General features: G+C 37.2%; 1 protein-coding gene across 1 annotated transcript in view; it reads right to left on the bottom strand.

The window, feature by feature from the left end:
- Positions 1-16582: 16582 nt before the first annotated feature.
- PDCD10 (programmed cell death 10) overlaps positions 16583-20274 on the bottom strand; it is a 39737-nt gene continuing 36045 nt past the window's right edge. The window contains exon 8 of the mRNA XM_060011185.1: positions 16583-17571. Coding sequence (XP_059867168.1) covers positions 17490-17571 — 82 coding nt within the window. The 3' untranslated portion in view covers positions 16583-17489. The remainder of the gene's footprint in view (positions 17572-20274) is intronic.

Genomic DNA, 20274 nt, shown 5'->3' with positions numbered 1-20274 from the left:
TTTGTTTTTACCATTTTTCTTAGGGTTCTGTCTGTCCATTTTATTTTTTGTTTGTTTGTTTGTCTTTTAGTATAGATTTTAGCGCTTCTTATCATTGGTGGATTTCCTTTTTGGTTTGGTTGCTCTCTTCTTTCTTTTTTTTAATTACTTTTTAATTTTTAATAATATTTTTTAAATTTTTTATTTTAATAACTTTACTTATTTTCTTTCTGTTCCTTTCTTTTCTTTCATTCTTTTTTTTTTCTCCCTTTTCTTCTGAGGCCGTGTCGCTGACAGGATCTTGGTGCTCCAGCCAGCTGTCAGGCCTGAGCCTCTGAGGTGGGAGAGCCAAGTTTAGGACATTGGTCCATCAGAGACCTCCCGGCTCCACGTAATATCAAACGCCTAAACCTCTCCCAGAAATCTCCATCTGAACACTAAGACCCAGCTCCACTCAATGACTAGCAAGTTACAGTGCTGGACACCCTATGCCAAACAACTAGCAAGACAGGAATACAACACCCCCCATTAGCAGAGAGGCTGCCTAAAATCATAAGATCACTGACACCCCAAAACAAACCACCAGACGTGGACCGGCCCACCAGAAAGACAAGATCCAGCCTCATCCAGCAGAACACAGGCACCAGTCCCCTCCACCAGCAACCCTATACAACCCACTGAACCAACCTTAGCCACTGGGGGCAGACACCAAAAACAATGGGAACTGCGAACCTGCAGCCTGCGAAAAGGAGACCCCAAACACAGTAAGTTAAGGAAAATGAGAAGACAGATAAATACGCAGCAGAGAAGGAGCAAGGTAAAAACCCACCAGACCAAACAAATGAAGAGGAAACAGGCAGTCTACCTGAAAAAGAATTCAGAATAATGATGGTAAACATGATCCAAAATCTTGTAAAGAGAATGGAGAAAATACCAGAAACATTCAACAAGGACATAGAAGAACTAAAGAGCAAACAAACAAAGATGAACAACACAATAAATGAAATTAAAAATTCTCTAGAAGAAATCCATAGCAGAAGAACCGATAAGTGATCTGGAAGATAAAATAGTGGAAATAATTACCACAGAGCAGAATAAAGGAAAAAGAATGAAAAGAATTGAAGACAGTCTTAGAGACCTCTGGGACAACATTAAATGCACCAACATTTGAATTATAGGGGTCCCAGAAGAAGAAGAGAAAAAGAAAGTGATTGAGAAAACATTTGAAGAGATTATAGTTGAAAACTTCCCCAATATGGAAAAGGAAATAGTCAATCAAGTCCAGGAAGCACAGAAAGTCCCATACAGGATAAATCCAAGGAGAAACATGCCAAAACACATATTAATTAAATTATCAAAAATTAATTACAAAGAAAAAATATTAAAAGCAGCAAGGGAAAAGCAACAATTAACATACAAGGGAATCCCCATAAGGTTAACAGCTGATCTTTCAGCAGAAACTCTGCAAGCCAGAAGGGACATATTTAAAGTGATGAAAGGGAAAAACCTACAACCAAGATTATTCTACCCAGTAAGGATCTCACTCAGATTTGATGGAGAAATTAAAACCTTTACAGACAAGCAAAAGTTAAGAGAATTCAGCACCACCAAACCAGCTTTACAACAAATGCCAAAGGAACTTCTCTAGGCAGGAAACACAACAGAAGGAAAAGACCTACAAAAACAAACCCAAAACAATTAAGAAAATGGTAATAGGAACATACATATCTATAACTACCTTAAATGTAAATGGATTAAATGCTCCAACCAAAAGACATAGACTGGCTGAACGGATACAAAAACAAGACCTGTATATATGCTGTCTACAAGAGACCCACTTCAGACCTAGGGACACATACAGACTGACAGTCAGGGGATGGAAAAAGATATTCTATGCAAATGGAAATCAAAAGAAAGCTGGAGTAGCAGTTCTCATATCAGATAAAATAGACTTTAAAATAAAGACTATTACAAGAGACAAAGAAGGACACTACATAATGATCAAGGGATCAATCCAAGAAGAAGATATAACAATTGTAAATATTTATGCACCCAACATAGGAGCACCTCAATACATAAGGCAAATGCTAACAGCCATAAGGGAAAATTGACAGTGACACAATAATAGTAGCGGACTTTAACACCCCACTTTCACCAATGGACAGATCATCCAAAATGAAAATAAATAAGGAAACACAAGCTCTAAAAGATACATTAAACGAGAGACTTAATTGATATTTATAGGACATTCCATCCAAAAACAACAGAATACACTTTCTTCTCAAGTGCACATGGAACGTTCTCCAGGATAGATGGTATCTTGGGTCACAAATAAAGCCTTGGTAAACTTAAGAAAATTGAAATTGTATAAAGTATCTTTTCTGACCACAACACTATGAGACTAGATACTAATTACAGGAAAAAATCTGTAAAAAATACAAACACATGGAGGCTAAACAATACACTACTTAATAACCAAGAGATCACTGAAGAAATCAAAGAGGAAATAAAAAAATACCTAGAAACAAATGACAATGAAAACACGATGACCCAAAACCTATGGGATGCAGCAAAAGCAGTTCTAAGAGGGAAGTTTATAGCAATAAAATCCTACCTCAAGAAACAAGAAACATCTCAAATAAACAACCTAAATTGACACTTAAAGCAATTAGAGAAAGAAGAACAAAAAATCCCCAAAGTTAGCAGAAGGAAAGAAATCATAAGTATCAGATCAGAAATAAATGAAAAAGAAATGATAGGAAAGATCAGTAAAACTAAAAGGTGGTTCTTTGAGAAGATAAACAAAATTGATAAACCACTGGCCAAACTCATCAAGAAAAAGAGGGAGAAGACTCAGATCAATAGAATTAGAAATGAAAAAGGAGAAGTAACAACTGACACTGCAGAAATACAAAGGATCATGAGAGATTACTACAAGCAAGTATATGCCAATAAAATGGACAACCTGGAAGAAACGGACAAATTCTTAGAAAAGCACAGCCTTGCAAGACTGAACCAGGAAGAAATAGAAAATATAAACAGACTAATCACAAGCACTGAAATTGAAACTGTGATTAAACATCTTCCAAAAAACAAAAGCCCAGGACCAGATGGCTTCACAGGCGAATTCTATAAAACATTTAGAGAAGAGCTAACACCTATCCTTCTCAAACTCTTCCAAAATATAGCAGAGGGAGGAACACTCCCAAAGTCATTCTATGAGGCCACCATCACCCTGATACCAAAACCAGAAAAAGATGTCACAAAGAAAGAAAACTACAGGCCAATATCATTGATGAACATAGATGCAAAAATCCTCAACAAAATACCAGCACACAGTATCCAACAGCACATTGAAAGGATCATATACCATATTCAAGTGGGATTTATCCCAGGAACGCAAGAATTCTTCAATATACACAAATCAATCAATGTGATACACCATATTAACAAACTGAAGGATAAAATCATATGATCATCTCAGTAGATGCAGAAAAAGCTTTCAACAAAATTCAACACCCATTTATGATAAAAATCCTCCAGAAAGTAGGCATAGAGGGAACTTACCTCAACATAATAAAGGCCATATATGACACACCCACAGCTGACGTGGTTCTCAATGGTGAAAAACTGAAACCATTTACACTAAGGTCAGGAACAAGACAAGGTTGCCCACTCTCACCACTACTATTCAACATAGTTTTGGAAGTTTCAGCTACATCAATACAAGAAGAAAAAGAAATAAAAGGAATCCAAATCAGAAAAGAAGAAGTTAAAACTGTCACTGTTTGCAGATGACATGACACTATACATAGAGAATCCTAAAGATGCCACAAGAAAACTACTAGAGCTAATCGATGAATTTGGTTACAGGATACAAATTAATGCACAAAAATCTCTTGTGTTCCTATACACTAATGATGAAAAATCTGAAAGAGAAATTAAGGAAACACTCCCATTTACCATTGCAACAACAAAAATAAAATATCTAGGAATAAACCTACCTAAGGAGACAAAAGACCTGTATGCAGAAAACTATAAGACACTGATGAAAGAAATTAAGGAGGATACAAACAGATGGAGAGATATACCATGTTCTTGGACTGGAAGAATGAACATTGTGAAAAAGACTATGCTACCCAAAACAATCTACAGATTCAATGCAATCCCTATCAAATTACCAATGGCATTTTTCACAGAACTAGAATAAAAAATTGCACAATTTGGGCTTCCCTGGTAGCGCAGTGGTTGAGAGTCTGCCTGCCGATGCAGGGGACAAGGGTTCGTGCCCTGGTCCGGGAAGATCCCACATGCCACAGAGTGGCTGGGCCCGTGGGCCATAGCCGCTGAGCCTGCGCGTCCGGAGCCTGTGCTCCGCAACGGGAGAGGCCACAACAGTGAGAGGCCCGCGTACCGCAAAAAAAAAAAAAAAAAAAAAAAAAATTGCACAATTTGTTTGGAAACAAAAAAGACCCCGAATAGCCAAAGCAATGTTGAGAAAGAAAAACGGAGCTGGAGCAACCAGGCTCCCTGATCTCAGACTGTACTACAAAGCTACAGTAATCAAGACAGTATGGTACTGGCACAAAAACAGAAAAATAGATCAATGGAATGGGATAGAAAGCCCAGAGATAAACCCACACACATATGGTCACCTTATGTTTGATAAAGGAGGCAAGAATATACAATGGAGAAAAGACAGCCTCTTCAATAAGTGGTTCTGGGAAATCTGGACAGCTACATGTAAAAGAATGAAATTAGAACACTCCCTAACACCATACACAAAAATGAACTCAAAACGGATTAAAGACCTAGCTGTAAGACCAGACACTATAAAACTCTTAGAGGAAAACATAGGCAGAATACGCTATGACATAAATCACAGCAAGATCCTTTTTGACCCACCTCCTAGAGAAATGGAAAAACAAAAATAAACAAATGGGACCTAATGAAACTTAAAAGCTTTTGCACAGCAAAGGAAACCATAAACAAGATGAAAAGACAACCCTCAGAATGGAAGAAAATATTTGCAAATGAAGCAACTGACAAAGGATTAATCTCCAAAATTTACAGCCAATGCAGCTCAATATCAAAAAAAGAAACAACCCAATCCAAAAATGGGCAGAAGACCTAAATAAACATTTCTCCAAAGAAGATATACAGATTGCCAACAAACACATGAAAGGATGCTCAACGTCACGAATCATTAGAGAAATGCAAATCGAAACTACAATGAGGTATCACCTCACACCGGTCAGAATGGTCATCATCAAAAAATCTACAAATGAGAAATGCTGGAGAGGATGTGGAGAAAAGGGAACACTTTTGCACTGTTGGTGGGAATGTAAATTGATACAGCCACTATGGAGAACAGTTTGGAGGTTCCTTAAAAAAACTAAAAATAGAACTACCATATGACCCAGCAATCCCACTACTGGGCATATACCCTGAGAAAACCATAATTCAAAAAGTTTCATGTACCACAATGTTCATTGCAACTCTATTTACAATAGCCAGGATATGGAAGCAACTTAAGTGTCCATCGACAGATGAATGAATAAAGAAGATGTGGCACATATATACGATGGAATATTACTCAGCCATAAAAAGAAACGAAATTGAGTTATTTTTAGTGAGGTGGATGGACCTAGAGACTGTCATACAGAGTGAAATAAGTCAGAAGGAGAAAAACAAATACCATATGCTAACACATATATATGGAATCAAAAAAAAAAAGTTCTGAAGAGCCTAGGGGCAGAACAGGAATAAAGATGCAGATGCAGAGAATGGACTTGAGGACACGGGGAGGGGGAAGGGTAAGCTGGGACGAAGTGAGAGATGCCATGAACATATATACACTACCAAATGTAAAATAGATAGCGTGTGGGAAGCAGCCGCATAGCACAGGGAGATGAGCTCTGTGCTTTGTGACCACCTAGAGGGGTGGGATAGGGAGGGTGGGAGGGAGACGCAAGAGGGAGGAGATATGGGGATATATGTATATGCATAGCTGATTCACTTTGTTATAAAGCAGAAACTAACACACCATTGTAAAGCAATTATACTCCAATAAAGATGTTAAAAAAAAATTGAAATATGTTAGTGAGTATAATGGTATTCAGAGAATAACTTTATAACTATACTTGCAAAGCCAGACTCTGTAGGATAATTATAGATGAAATCAGATATTAAATATGCTGTTATGAATAGCTGATTTGATTTAGAAGGATGAGTGCTATTTCTTGGCAGTGGTATCAAATGACTGGGTTTATTTTCTCAAAGTCCTTAGTAACACATGCTTGAAAAAGCTTAGCCCTTTTGCTTGGAATGTAAATGTCAAACTGTCAAAATCATAAAAATCTCTCAAACAATTTCTGGAAAAAGCTTAATAGAAAAGAGAAATGCATAAACATTATAAAAGAGGTCAAATATAAATGCCAACCAAGAAAATAGGTGAAATAGATCAGTATTCAGCTATAATTGACGCCCTCCCCAACTCTTAATTTCATTTGGAATTCAATCTATGTAATTTCTTCTTTTTCAAATTCCATTTAGAATAATATCCTGTTGATAATTTGTAGCTTTTCATGCAGTGTGCCCAGGTGATGAGATCTTTTCTGAAGCACTCTTTGCTCTCTTATTTAGCATCTTTACAAAACAATAACATATATCTTTATTATTTCATACTGAGTGAAACATTTCAGCACATTTATAAGGCAATGTTACTTAGAATCATCTTCCAGGCCATTTTCCTTCTTCCTCTAATATCTTGTAGCTGAAAGCCACGGTATGCAAATTCATTTTTACATTCTTGTGTGTTTTTTTCATGGGGTCCCCCCTCCTTTCTTTAGTATTAATTTTAGCAAGTGAGACCATCTATCTTAGGTCTTCCTTAACATAGCTGCAGTTCAATAGTTTTACTTAGCATTCTCTTCCCTGATTTTATTTTCTGTTGCTAATCTCAGACTTCCAGCCTCCAAATCTGTGAGAAAATGAAATTTTGTTGTTTAAGCCATGCAGTTCATGGTATTTCATGACAGCCAGATTAGACTAATACAAGTGGGCTTATCCTCATTAATAACACTAGGCTTTACTCAAAATGCGTGCTTTTACATTTACCACAGTTGATTTGCATAGTTCACTGGATGGCTGGAAACAGTCTTTGGACTTTCTAGACATATTATTTCTTAATTTGAAGCCCAGGAGTATCCTATTTTAGCCAACATGAGTATGCCAATTTAGAACCTTCTCAGAATAGAAAATTGTCTCCCAGGTTAACCTGACAGTTAACAGCAAGAGCACCAAGACTGGGGAAAAGAGAAATGGAGTTTACTTCCTACCAGTGCTCACTGTGGAAGAAGGGGACTGGGAGGATTGAGGGAGCCCACAGCTTTCCCCTGAATCTGTCCTCCCAAAACACAGGGTCTTCATTTACCTCTAAAGCTCAGTCTTTTCAGTACGTGGGCCTCTCACTGCTGTGGCCTCTCCAGTTGCGGAGCACAGGCTCCGGACGTGCAGGCTCAGCGGCCATGGCTCACAGGCCCAGCCGCTCCGCGGCATGTGGGATCTTCCCGGACCGGGGCATAAGCCCGTGTCCCCTGCATCGGCAGGCGGACTCTCAACCACTGCGCCACCAGGGAAGCCCTAAAGCTCAGTCTTTTAATTCATAGGTTTCAGGAATTTTGAATTTCACAAACCAGCAAAATTATTTGAAATATTGGAAAAGGAAGTTCCAGGTTTGGAGAACAATGGTGGCTGTCTGATTCTTAATATCCCACACATTCTCCTATTTGAAACGAGAAATTCAGTAAGACTAAATGAAACCTTAGCTGACTTATGCCTTCATTATTACTAGGAGACAGCAAACACTGCGACCTTCAAATCACCTGTGATTCGAGAAGAAAAATCCAAGAGTTCTTACTTCTCTCCTGCTGCTGGCAAGCCTGTGAGCAGGGAGAGCAAGTAAGGGGAAGTTTAAGAGAGCCTCTGAAAAGGAGCAGAAAGGAAAAGAGGACTTAGAAAAAGCAAAGGTAAAATCATCTCTAGAAAGAGAAAGTGCAACATTAAAGGCCAGTATTCTGAAAAGAGGTGGGTACTTGATAGAAAGTTTGCAGCACGAGTTGCAGGGAAGAGGCAGGACTGGATGTGACTTTTTTTTTTTTTTTTTTTTTGCGGTACGCGGGCCTCTCACTGCTGTGGCCTCTCCTGTTGCTGAGCACAGGCTCCGGATGCGCAGGCTCAGCGGCCATGGCTCACGGGCCCAGCCGCTCCGCGGCACGTGGGATCTTCCCGGACCGGGGCACGAACCCACGTCCCCTGCACCGGCAGGCAGACTCTCAACCACTGTGCCACCAGGGAAGCCCTGGATGTGACAGCTTTGATGAAGCACCGCATCCAGAGAAGAATGAGGCAGAGAAGGAAAGAAGAAAATGAGAAGGGGAAATTAAGTATCTGGTGGTAATAGAAAAGAAACAAGGCACACTGGGCTTCCTCTTTCCCCAACAGCAACACAATTCATTTTCGCTGCTGAAAATCCCCCTACCTTGAAAAAATAATGAAAAAAAAAGAAGCTGCTAAAAGAAAACTGAGTCAGTATACCCCAACTAAATAAAATATCCTCAAATAAGCATGTGATATATGAAAAAGTAGACTAAATCAGAAATACAAGTACTAAGGACTCAAATGCATGCAAATAGGGAGATATGAGAGTTGGTTGAATGTGGGAAAGAAATACAAAAAAATTACACCAGAAATAAAGGTTAACATAATTCAAAAAGAGTCATCTATCACAAGGTTCATTGCAGCTCTATTTACAATAGCCAGGACATGGAAGCAACCTAGGTGTCCATCGACAGATGAATGGATAAAGAAGATGTGGCACATATATACAATGGAATATTACTCAGCCATAAAAAGGAATGAAATTGAGTTATTTTTAGTGAGGTGGATGGACCTAGAGTCTGTCATACAGAGTGAAGTAAGTCAAAAAGAGGAAAACAAATACCGTAGACTAACACATATATATGGGATCTAAGAAAAAATGGTTCTGAAGAACCTAGGGGCAGGACAGGAATAAAGATGCAGACGTAGAGAATGGACTTGAGGACACAGGGAGGGTGAAGGGTAAGCTGGGACGAAGTGAGAGAGTGGCATGGACTTATAAATACTACCAAATGTAAAATAGATACCTAGTGGGAATCAGCTGCACAGCACAGGGAGATCAGCTCTGTGCTTTGTGACCACCTAGAGGGGTGGGATAGGGAGTGGGGGAGGGACACGCAAGAGGGAGGAGATATGGGAACATGTATATGTATAACTGATTCACTTTGTTATAAAGCAGAAACTAACACACCATTGTAAAGCAATTGTACTCCAATTTAAAAAAAAAAGAAATAAAGGTTAAATTACAAAGTGCCTGAGAGAGTAGATTTGGATAAAAATTTAACAGGATCTTGAAGAAAAGCAGGAAAATAATTAAATAAAGAAGTAAAAAAAGGTCACAAAGGAAGTGGAAGACAAAGCACTGAGCTGACCTCCCTGTGCTATGAGGCTGCTTCCCACTAGCTATCTATTTTACATTTGGTAGTGTATATATGTTCATGCCATTCTCTCACTTTGTCCCAGCTTACCCTTCCCCCTTTCCGTGTCCTCAAGTCCATTCTCCACGTTTGTGTCTTTATTCCTATCCTGCCCCTAGGTTCATCAGAACCATTTTTTCTTTTTCTTTCTTTTTTTTTAGATTCCATATATATGTGTTAGCATATGGTATTTGTTTTTCTCTAACTTACTTCACTCTGTATGACAGACTCTAGGTCCATCCACCTCACTACAAATAATTTCATTCCTTTTTATGGCTGAGTAATATTCCATTGTATATATGTGCCACACCTTCTTTATCCATTCATCTGTCAATGGACACCTAGGTTGCTTCCATGTCCTGGCTATTGTAAATAGTGCTGCAATGAACATTGTGGTACATGAATTTTTTGAATTATTATTTTCTCAGGGTATATGCCCAGTAGTGGGATTTCTGGGTGAGGGGTGGGATAGGGAGGGTAGGAGGGAGATGCAAGAGGGAGGGGATATTGGGATATATGTATACATATAGCTGATTCACTTTGTTATACAGTAGAAACTAACACAACACTGTAAAGCAATTATACTCCAGTAAAGATGTTGGAGTATATATAAAAAAAAAAAGACAGTGGATGACAGGTAAGGAGAGTTCAACATGTTAAATGATGTCCCAGAAAGACAAAACAATGGAATAGAATTCATATTTAAAACTGTAATCCAGGAACACTTTACAGAAATAAAGGAAGACCTCAATCTACACACAGAAAGGGCATATTAGTTATCAAGAAAATTGACCTGGAATGACCAACTCTGATACATATCTCAATAAAACTACTAGAGTCTGAAAATAAGGAAAAAATCCTAGGGTTTCCAGGCAAAAAAGACAAAACAATGTAAAGGCAAGAGAGATCAACACCAGACATCTCAGAAACAACATACAAAGCAAGGTAATAGCGAAGCTACAATTTTCAAGAAATTTAAGGAAAGAATATGTGAACTAAGGATATTATATGCAACCAAGATATTCTTTTAAGTATCAAGACTATAGGAAAATAATGTTGAACTTGCAAGAACTCAGAGGATACTATATAAATATATAGCATAAAAGCTACTAGAGGATGAGCTTCATCCAACCAGCAGACAACTGAGAAAACTTAGGCAAAGGGACAACTTGTGAGCATTCATATATTTAATTGTAGACTTCATTTAGACTGAAATGATGGTGGAAACAAAGGTAGAAGAAAACCATGTAGGTATTCTGTGTTCTGATAAAGTAGAAAAATGTAATTAGAAATAAGAGAAGGGAGAGAACAAGGGAAATGCAGAAAAAGAACACTGACTCTCATTTAGGTAATAGGTGAGCGTTAAAGGATATGATTTAAAACTGACATACCAGATAATGAAAATTTAAGTAAGAAAACAAGGGGTTAGGGCTTCCCTGGTGGCACAGTGGTTGAGAGTCTGCCTGCCGATGCAGGGGACACGGGTTCGTGCCCCGGTCCGGGAAGGTCCCGCGTGCTGCGGAGCGGCTGGGCCTGTGAGCCACGGCCGCTGGGCCTGCGCGTCCGGAGCCTGTGCTCCGCGACGGGAGAGGCTACAGCGGTGAGAGGCCCGCGCACCGCAAAAAAACAAAAAAAGAAAAAAAACAAAAAAACAAAAAAACAAGGGGTTAAAAATTCTGTAATATATTAATACAAATCCACCACTAGGATAAAAATATAAACCTTCCTAAATACAAAAGGAATTTTTTTAAAAAGCAAAGATGGTACAACCAAGTAGAAAAGAATACACAGTAATTATAACATAATACATGCAGAAATTATAATATAACAGAATTTGCCCAAACATAATAGTCATATCAATAAATTGAATGGGTTTAACTCAAGGTCAAAAGACAAATTTCAAAAAGCACTAAGCAAGAGGGAGAAAAAGGACACTTTATAATGTTAAAATCCACATTCACATTTAGGATGTAACAGGTATGAATATCTACACAACAAATAACACAGCAACCACCTATGTAAAACAAATACTACAAGAGATGCAGGGAGAAGCAGAGAAACACACTGCTAATAGATACTTTAACACACACTACGAGACAGGTCAAGTAAGCCAAATAAAAAATATGTAAGAACTAAACAACAGGAGGTAATTTGGCGGGGATATATATTGAATACTACATACTAATAATAGAGAAAATACAATCTTCTCAAGTATACATGAAACATTCGCAGGGATATACAAAGTAAATACAAAGCAGATATACTATCTGCTTATAGTATCAGCAGATACTATAAAGTTATTGCAAACAGTACTTGCTGATCACAATGCAATAATACTAGAAGTTAAAAATGCAACCAAAAATGATCCTCTACTTGGAAATTAAAGATATTCTAATAAACTTAACTCGGGCAAAACGGGATGTATAAACAAAAATTACAGAATTTCTAAAAAATAATGATGATAAATACAACTATGGGATACATTCTAAGCAGTGATCAGAGAAAATTTCATGGCACTAAATAGCGTGTATCTATAAAAAAACAAAGATTAATTACATTCCCAACTGAAAGAACTAGAAGAACAACAAAGTAAAACAAAAGCCCAAGGAAGAAAATAATAAATATAAGAGCAGAAATTAAAATTAAAGAAGTAGGGAAGGAAAAACTGTACACAAAATTAATGAATAAAATCCTGGAAAAACAGGAACAACATAGATAAAGGATTATCCAGGTTAATGAAAAAAGGGAGGGGGAGAGAGTACAAATATACAGAGTAAGTAATAATAACAAAGAAATAGCTATTGAGACAGAGAAAAATGTTTAAAAAACAAAAGAGGGCTTCTCTGGTGGCGCAGTGGTTGAGAGTCCGCCTGTCTTTGCAGGGGACACGGGTTCATCCCCTGCATCCGGGAGGATCCCACATGCTGCGGAGCGGCTGGGCAAAGTGATTCAAAATCACTTTGAATTTTGCAAGTGTGCAAAATTTTTTAAGCTTTCTACAGGAGTCAGTTTGTTAAATTACGTTTTTCTAAGAAAGTATCCATTTCCTCTAGGTTTTTAGATGTGCATTTCTATTGAAGTGAGTAAAATAATCTTTTATGGTTTTTTTTTTTTTTTTTAACGTGGCCTCTCACTGTTGTGGCCTCTCCCATTGCAGACGCGCAGGCTCAGCGGCCATGTCTCACGGGCCCAGCCGCTCCGATAGGGAAGGTGAGAGGGAGATGCAAGAGGGAGGGGATATGGGGATATATGTATATGTATAGCTGATTCACTTTGTTATAAAGCAGAAACTAACACACCACTGTAAAGCAATTATACTCCAATAAAGATGTTAAAAAAATAAAATAAAATGGATAACCAACAAGGACCTACTGTATAGCACAGGGAACTCTGTTCAATGTTATGTAACAACCTAATTGGGAAAATAACTTGAAAAAGAATAGATACATGTATATGTGTAACTGAATCACTATGCTGTACACCTGAAACCAACACAACACTATTAATCACCTATACTCCAATTTAAAATAGAAAGTTTTTTTTTTTAAAAAAAAAGGCATGTATATAGAGGGACCAACTCTCCCAGTTTGTCCGACTCTCCCAGTTTTAGCACTAAAAATTCTGTGTCCCAAGAAACTTCACAGTCCTAGGCAAACTGAGAGGGTTGGTTTCCCTACATGAATGCTACCTTTTGTGTAAGAATGAAGGGGGGGGAATGAGAAAACACATTTGTCATTACTTTTCTTCACCAAAAGAAACACAGAAGATAAACACCAAAAAACAGTGGAGTTGGATACTTAACTGGCAGGGTGGGGAATGGGGCAGAAGCGGTAAGAGTGTCACTTCTCTAGTGTACTTTTTGGTATAGTTCTGATGTTTAGAAGCATGCTAATGTTCTATGTATTTTTAAATGAATAAAATTAAATTTACAAGGATGGGAAGTGTGTGGGGATGGGCAGGGGGAAGGAACCTTAAACCTGGAAGAAAACTGAAACAAATGAACCCAATTTATTTCAAATAAATAACAATCACAGTGAAGGACAAAAAAGAATTAATCCAAGTAATTCATGAACACAAAATGTAATTACACATTCTTAGTCTTGGGCAGGGTACAGACAGGGAAAGAACTGCAAACAGTCCTGTAGTCTTTTAAGTGTGCAAAAGAAATTCTAAGACTGTTTCAGATGTATTGTAGGACTGAAAAAGTGAATGAATTGATTTTTCAGGGAGCCAGGATTCTGAGGAAGAAGGGACACAGAAACACGGAATGGGGAAAGCAAGAAAGAACCCTATGAGGATGGACTGCAATTGGAGGTACTAGTGCGAACTCATGATTTCTGAAATCAAACATCATGTGCCTATGACATGTAAAATGTATGTGTACATGCATATCCATGTGTGTATGTCTGTATATGCACATTTTCTAGTTCTGTCTGAATAGGCCTAGAAGCAAGACGACACCCAGTAGCAATGACACGTAGTAGCAATGAGCCTACACAGCAGCCAGCAGATCTATATATCGGTTATCATTCCCCAGAGTTCCTTGGAGAAACTGCTGATTCCAGATCCTGGGACATATTTAAGATAATGTCCTTTAAAAAAAAAAAGGTAGTGGAAGCCACAAGGACATAGAAACAAGATTGAAATGGAAGGTACTCCTAACTGGTCAAATCTCAGACCATTTTAAGTACCAAAGTAAGTAATGAATTATAAGCCATTGAAAAAAATAGAAAAACAGGAGTCCAAAACAACAGTAACTATAAAATTCATGTGGACAGATATGGACTAATGAATGGAAGGATGGGAGAGAAAGGAGGGTTCAGGCTTACAGAGAACGCTGTGTCAACTGGTACGTAAGAAGAAATGCTGGAGTTGGAAAATCACCATTTTGTAACTGTCAAAGTAAAGACAGAATAAGCAAGAATCATCAATGGATGCTAAATATTGGGGGGAAAATGTTGATGTTAAGCATGGACTTAAAAAGAGCCTTCCACAGATTGCTTATCAGGTGTAAGGTAAAAAACAGTCACTAGGGCTTCCCTGGTGGCGCAGTGGTTGAGAGTCTGCCTGCCGATGCAAGGGACACAGGTTCGTGCCCTGGTCCGGGAAGATCCCACATGCCGCGGAGCGGCTGGGCCCGTGAGCCATGGCTGCTGAGCCTGCGCGTCTGGAGCCTGTGCTCCGCAACGGGAGAGGCCACAACAGTGAGAGGCCCGCGTATGGCAAAAAAAAAAAAAAAAAAAGTCACTATACATTGGAGAAACTGAACGACACCTTGACCAGCTGACCAAAATTAACAGTGAGGAGAAGATGGGACACCGTGTAGTTATTCTGACCAAGAATGCATAGCCTGAATCTAATCGTGAGGAAACCCAAAATGAGGAACATTCTATTATTAAACGGAGGATAGGGGAGGAGACAGAAGACTGTATTTTTCAAAAACAGCTCAACACCATAAAAGACAAAGGCAGCCATGGAAATGACCCAGGGTAAAGGAGATTAAGGGAAGGTAAGCAACTCAACAAATGATAAAATAAAAATGGTAAAATCTTAACAATAGGTCAATCTGAATAAAAGATGTGTTGATGTTCTTTGCACTATTCTTACTCTTGCCAATATCTGGTAAATTTGAAATCCCTTGAAATTATTTCCATATAAAAAGTTAGAAAAACAATTAGGAAGGCCTGACATTGGGTTACTAATCTCATGTTTTGCCAAACAAGGTTATTACAATGCAATCATGAAAAAACCCCATACTACCACCATCTACAATTATATCACTTTGTTTTAAAAAAGTGTGAGGAGAGGGCATATTAAACATCCCAAGCATAGCAATGATGTTAAATAAAAGTATGGTCCTTTAAAATGAATAAATTTAGATTTATGAAAAAGACATCACATTATCCTAATTTTTCTCATTTCCCCACGGACCAGGGACAGCTATGTCAGCTTGGTGTTAGGGCATTAGTATTCTAAGTGGTGCATTTTCGACAATGGATGAAGTACAGTTCAGTGGAAAGAGCACGGAGTCTGGAGACAAATGTTGAATTCAAATCCTGGCTCCAGCAATTACCAGCTTTGTAACCTAAGTTCTCTTAGCCAGTTTCCTCAACTGTAAGGCAGATGGCTAAATCACAGAGTGTTAAGAGAATTAAATTAATGTATCTAGAATAATGCTTGACACAGAGGTGCTCAACAAATGTCTCCTCTCTTCCTTTGCTTGGTAGCCACCTTTCTATTCTCTGGAGTTGTATATGACTGGGGCCACACTGTTCCTTTCCTCCTTGACCCCAAAACACAAACCCACTAGGATCATGTAAGAAACTGAATTATCCTGAGAATAAACCTCCTTTTTGGAGGTAAATTTCATGAAAATAGAAGCCAGATATATTGCATAGTAGAATAAAAAGACACAAGACTTATAAAAACAGATGAGTTGGGGCATGGCTGGTAACTAATGAGGTCTCTTAAGGAGGTAAAGACAAGAGGAAGAAAGACAGTACTTGTTTATCTTAGAAAGGTCTGCTGCTCAAAAAAAAGAAAACCAGTATATTTTTTTCTTCATATATTCACAGGTCTATTTTGCAAATACCCATCCTTCTACTTCCAAGAGTGAAAAATAGCTTATGCCAAAACCAAACAGTATTAAAATCGCTAATTCTTTGTGTTTTACTAGCTATGCATCTCTGAAGAAAAAAATCAGTTCAGTAAAATGTCCATAAATTATGAGATTTCATCCAATTGTCTATTGTTTTTTTTGCTTCCCTCCACATATTTCCTGTTTACATCTAACAGGACGATTTCGTTTTATGTTGCTAATGAGAGTAATTCTTTAAAAGTCTGTTTTTTAAAATGGGAGAAAGAATTTTAAAAAATAACTAAATTGCATCATAGCAAAAAAATTTATATTGCCAACAGAAATTTAGTTTAACATTTAAAATCTTTATAAAAGATAAATTCTGATTTTTTCCTTTATTTTATAATTGAAAAATGAAATCACTTAACCTGAATACTTGATACATGATTTCCTTAAAACTTCTCTATGGTAAAACAAAACTGTCCATATTTCAAGAGTGTATATAATATTATTAACACTCTTGACAATTTCAAACCAACTAGCATTGGTATAGTGTCAACTTAGTTGTGGCTATTTATGGAAAAAAGGCGCAAAGCTTATTAGGGCCCAGCAAACCAGAAATACTCAATCTTACACTGCAGAGTTCAAAAGTGGCAGTACAGTGTGAAGACACTATAAACTGCTATCTCCTTCTCATAAGTCTCTTAAAACAAAGGCTGGAAAAATACTCAGTACCTCAAATATAATAACTAACAAAAATATCTCCATTAACTACTTTTTGCCCAGAGTGATTAAGGACAAAAAAAATAGGAATTCTTGTTGCTTTATTATCTGATAAACTGCTAATAAGCTCCCGTTAGAAGTTCTTTACACATTACACCAAGTCGTCTTGGTCTTCTGATCATATATATATTCACATATATATATGCATTTTTTCAAGTAAAGAAATGTTTAACAGATGTAAACTATTTATTGAATATTTGCCACCAAATATTGTTAAATACATTATCTTGCAGCATATCGCTTTCAAGTTAAAATGTCAGAAACAAACACCAATATTTACAATTCTTTTAAGGAATGTTATATAATGACACATTAAGGCGTAAATTCTTTTGGCTTATAATTCTTAAAAGAATGATAATAGCAAAAGTGATGCAAAATCTTCAGTGTGAGATTATGATTAAGCTACATTTTACAAAAATATGGTGTAAGATGGCAATAATCCCATTCAACATCCTGGATTATTAGATCCCTTCAGGAGGGACTGATAATTTATACAGTCAAACTTTTAAATTTACAGATAAAGGCAGTCCAATACTGCCACTGAGAAGTACATCTCTTAACATATACAACTTTCAGGCCACAGTTTTGAAGGTCTGAAGTATCAAGTTGGTTTGATGAATTAGTCGGTTGGCACTTATGAACACATTTATTGCCCTGTTTCAAAAAAAAAAAAAAAAAACAATTAATTTTATCCCCCCAAAAATCATCCTTTAAAAATATTTTATACTTAAAATGCTCTACTAGCAGTAGCAATAAAATCAATTTAGGAAAAAAAAAAAAAAGGCAAGATAGTACTGAGTAGCACAAATTTTATCCCAGCTTGGAACTGAAGGGTCCTGCATCATTTGAAACTATCTAGGAATTACTGCCCCCTAGTGGTTCTGGCTGGCAATAAGGTGTTGGTGGGCTGCTAATAATGGGTGGCACCTCAACAACCAGAGTTCACTTATAGGTCAAAAAAATAACTGGCCAAAGAAGAGGATTCAAACATAGTCTCCAGCTGCAGTTTCACAGAAGTTACCAAAAAAACATCTGCTAAAACATTATACTCAGTCTCAAAATCTGTATATCAATGGGCATGATAAATACTTAAGAAAAAGCTCATTATTTTGAATCTGATTCATCCCAATCTCTTACCTTCTTTCAAAAAAAAAAAAAAAAAGAGGATTTTACTTTTAGAATATACTTTTAAAAGAAAATAATCATATGGTTTCAATATTTATGAGTCCACAATATATAAAAATATGTTCTTAAAAAATTACTTAATGCTGCACCATATTTCCTATCAGTCCATTTTCATATGACCTGGAGCACAGAGGTGACGCCCTAGTCCCCTTGCGTGGCCTTATCAGTTTCTCAGTAGCAAAGCTAAGCTTGTACAGTTGTCCCTTGGTATCCAAGAGGGACGGGTTCCAGGACCCCCCTCAGGTACCAACAACTGTGGATGCTCAATACCCTTACATAAAATGGTGTAGTATTTGCACATAACCTATGCACACCCTCCAGTACACTTTAAATCATCTCTAGATTCTAACCTGTAATACCTAATACAATGTAAATGTAATGTAAATAGCTGTAAATACAATATAAATGCTATGGAACTTTCTGGAATTTTTTTCCCCAAATATTTTCAATCCATAATTGGTTGAATCCAGGGATGTGGAACCTGCAGATACTAAGGGCTGACTGTATCTTCATCCTAAACATTCCTCAAAAAAGGGGGACTAGGAAGAATTAGATGAATCAATGGAAATTCATCCTCCTACTGAAAAATGGCTCAAAGATCAGGCTCTATTAATAATTTTCAATTTTGAGGAAACAGGGACAAAAGTTGTGGCACATTATTCATACGCAAATAATGGTAATTTAAACAAGCTGCTGGAGAAAAAGTAGTAGAGAGCTTGAATAATCCATATGCCTGTTTAAACTGTTAAAAATAACTATGGCACCAAGGCACCAGGAGTTTTAAAAACTGAACCCAAGTGATTCTAACATACAAACAGGAATGAGAGTGAGTAATTTCAGATTAATGAAAATTATGTTCCAAATGAATTTATACCTTTCAGTGTGCTTATTCCACGATAGTTCTCAATTAATCAGTATCATAAATAATTTTCTTAATGCAAATTATTCTTTTAATGTGTTTTTTGGTTATTTGGGCTTAGCAGGGGAGACCAAGGAAAAATAGTTGTAAGTTTATTTTCAGAACACACCTGCTAGCTTATTAAACTAAGTCAACAAGGTACATTTCCCCTAGACAACCTGAATAGTAGTATGAAACAACACAAAACCATTAATAATATTTAGCTCAATATCTTTAAGTTAGAATAAAATGTAAATATTTCAACCTGTTTGAACTATTTAAAATAATTATGAAAATCAATATACCATTCTAATGTATTTTTATTATTTTTTAATATTACTACAGTAATATTGTAATAGTTTGACATGGATATTGGGATCTTAAAATGTCAATGGTGGGATAGGATGTTAGAGGTCCCTGCCAATTAGAGCTGAAATAATCACCACTTATTCTTCTGCTTCAAGCACTGTAGGAAATTGGTCTTGTCCACAAAACTCTACTTGAGGTACAAAGAATTCTCTGTAAGGTATGAAGCTGCAGAAGACATAGCCTCTGCATCAGTTTATACATTATATGTACATGTGTATTATACATAAATCACATAAGATTACTTGGCTTTCTAGAATGTTCTACAGCCAAATGTATGTAAATTTTAAAATGATGTCATATTTACCTTTTTAGTATATACTTCCTGTCTTATAGAAAGCCCTCCCTATGCCAGGACAGTGGATCACAACCGTTTACAGCATTTTAAAAACACGTGAAGCACTTTTACAAAAACACACCTGAACCCTGACCCCATTCCAAGCCAATGGAGTCAGAATCTCTGAAGGTAGGGCCAAGGCACTGGGATTTTAAAACACTGAACCCAAGTGACTGTAATGTGCAAACAGGATTGAGAACCACTGTTTTAACAATAGTGCAGCAGTTCTTAACAGACCTGCAGGATCCATGACATCTGGAAATTTCTCAGAAATGTAAATTCTTGGGCCCACCCTAGACCTACAGAATCAGAAACTCTGGGTGGAACCCAAAAACAATCTGTCTTTAACAAGCCCTCCTCCAGGTGATTCTGAGGCTATTAAAGTTTGAGAATCACTGCTTCAGGGGTTGGTAAAGTAGGCCAGTAAGTCAAATCTCACTCACTGTATGGTCTGCGAGCTAGGAATACTTTACATTTGAAAGAGTAAAAATTTTTTAAAAAATCAAAATATTATGATGTGACAGCTGAATTATATAATTCAGTATCTATAAGTAAGGTTTTGTTAGAACAC

This window comes from Delphinus delphis, chromosome 4 (assembly GCF_949987515.2).
Source record: "Delphinus delphis chromosome 4, mDelDel1.2, whole genome shotgun sequence".
NCBI classification, from domain to species: domain Eukaryota; kingdom Metazoa; phylum Chordata; class Mammalia; order Artiodactyla; family Delphinidae; genus Delphinus; species Delphinus delphis.
Note: the sequence above shows the minus strand (reverse complement) of the source record. Positions and strands in the feature narration are given on the sequence as shown.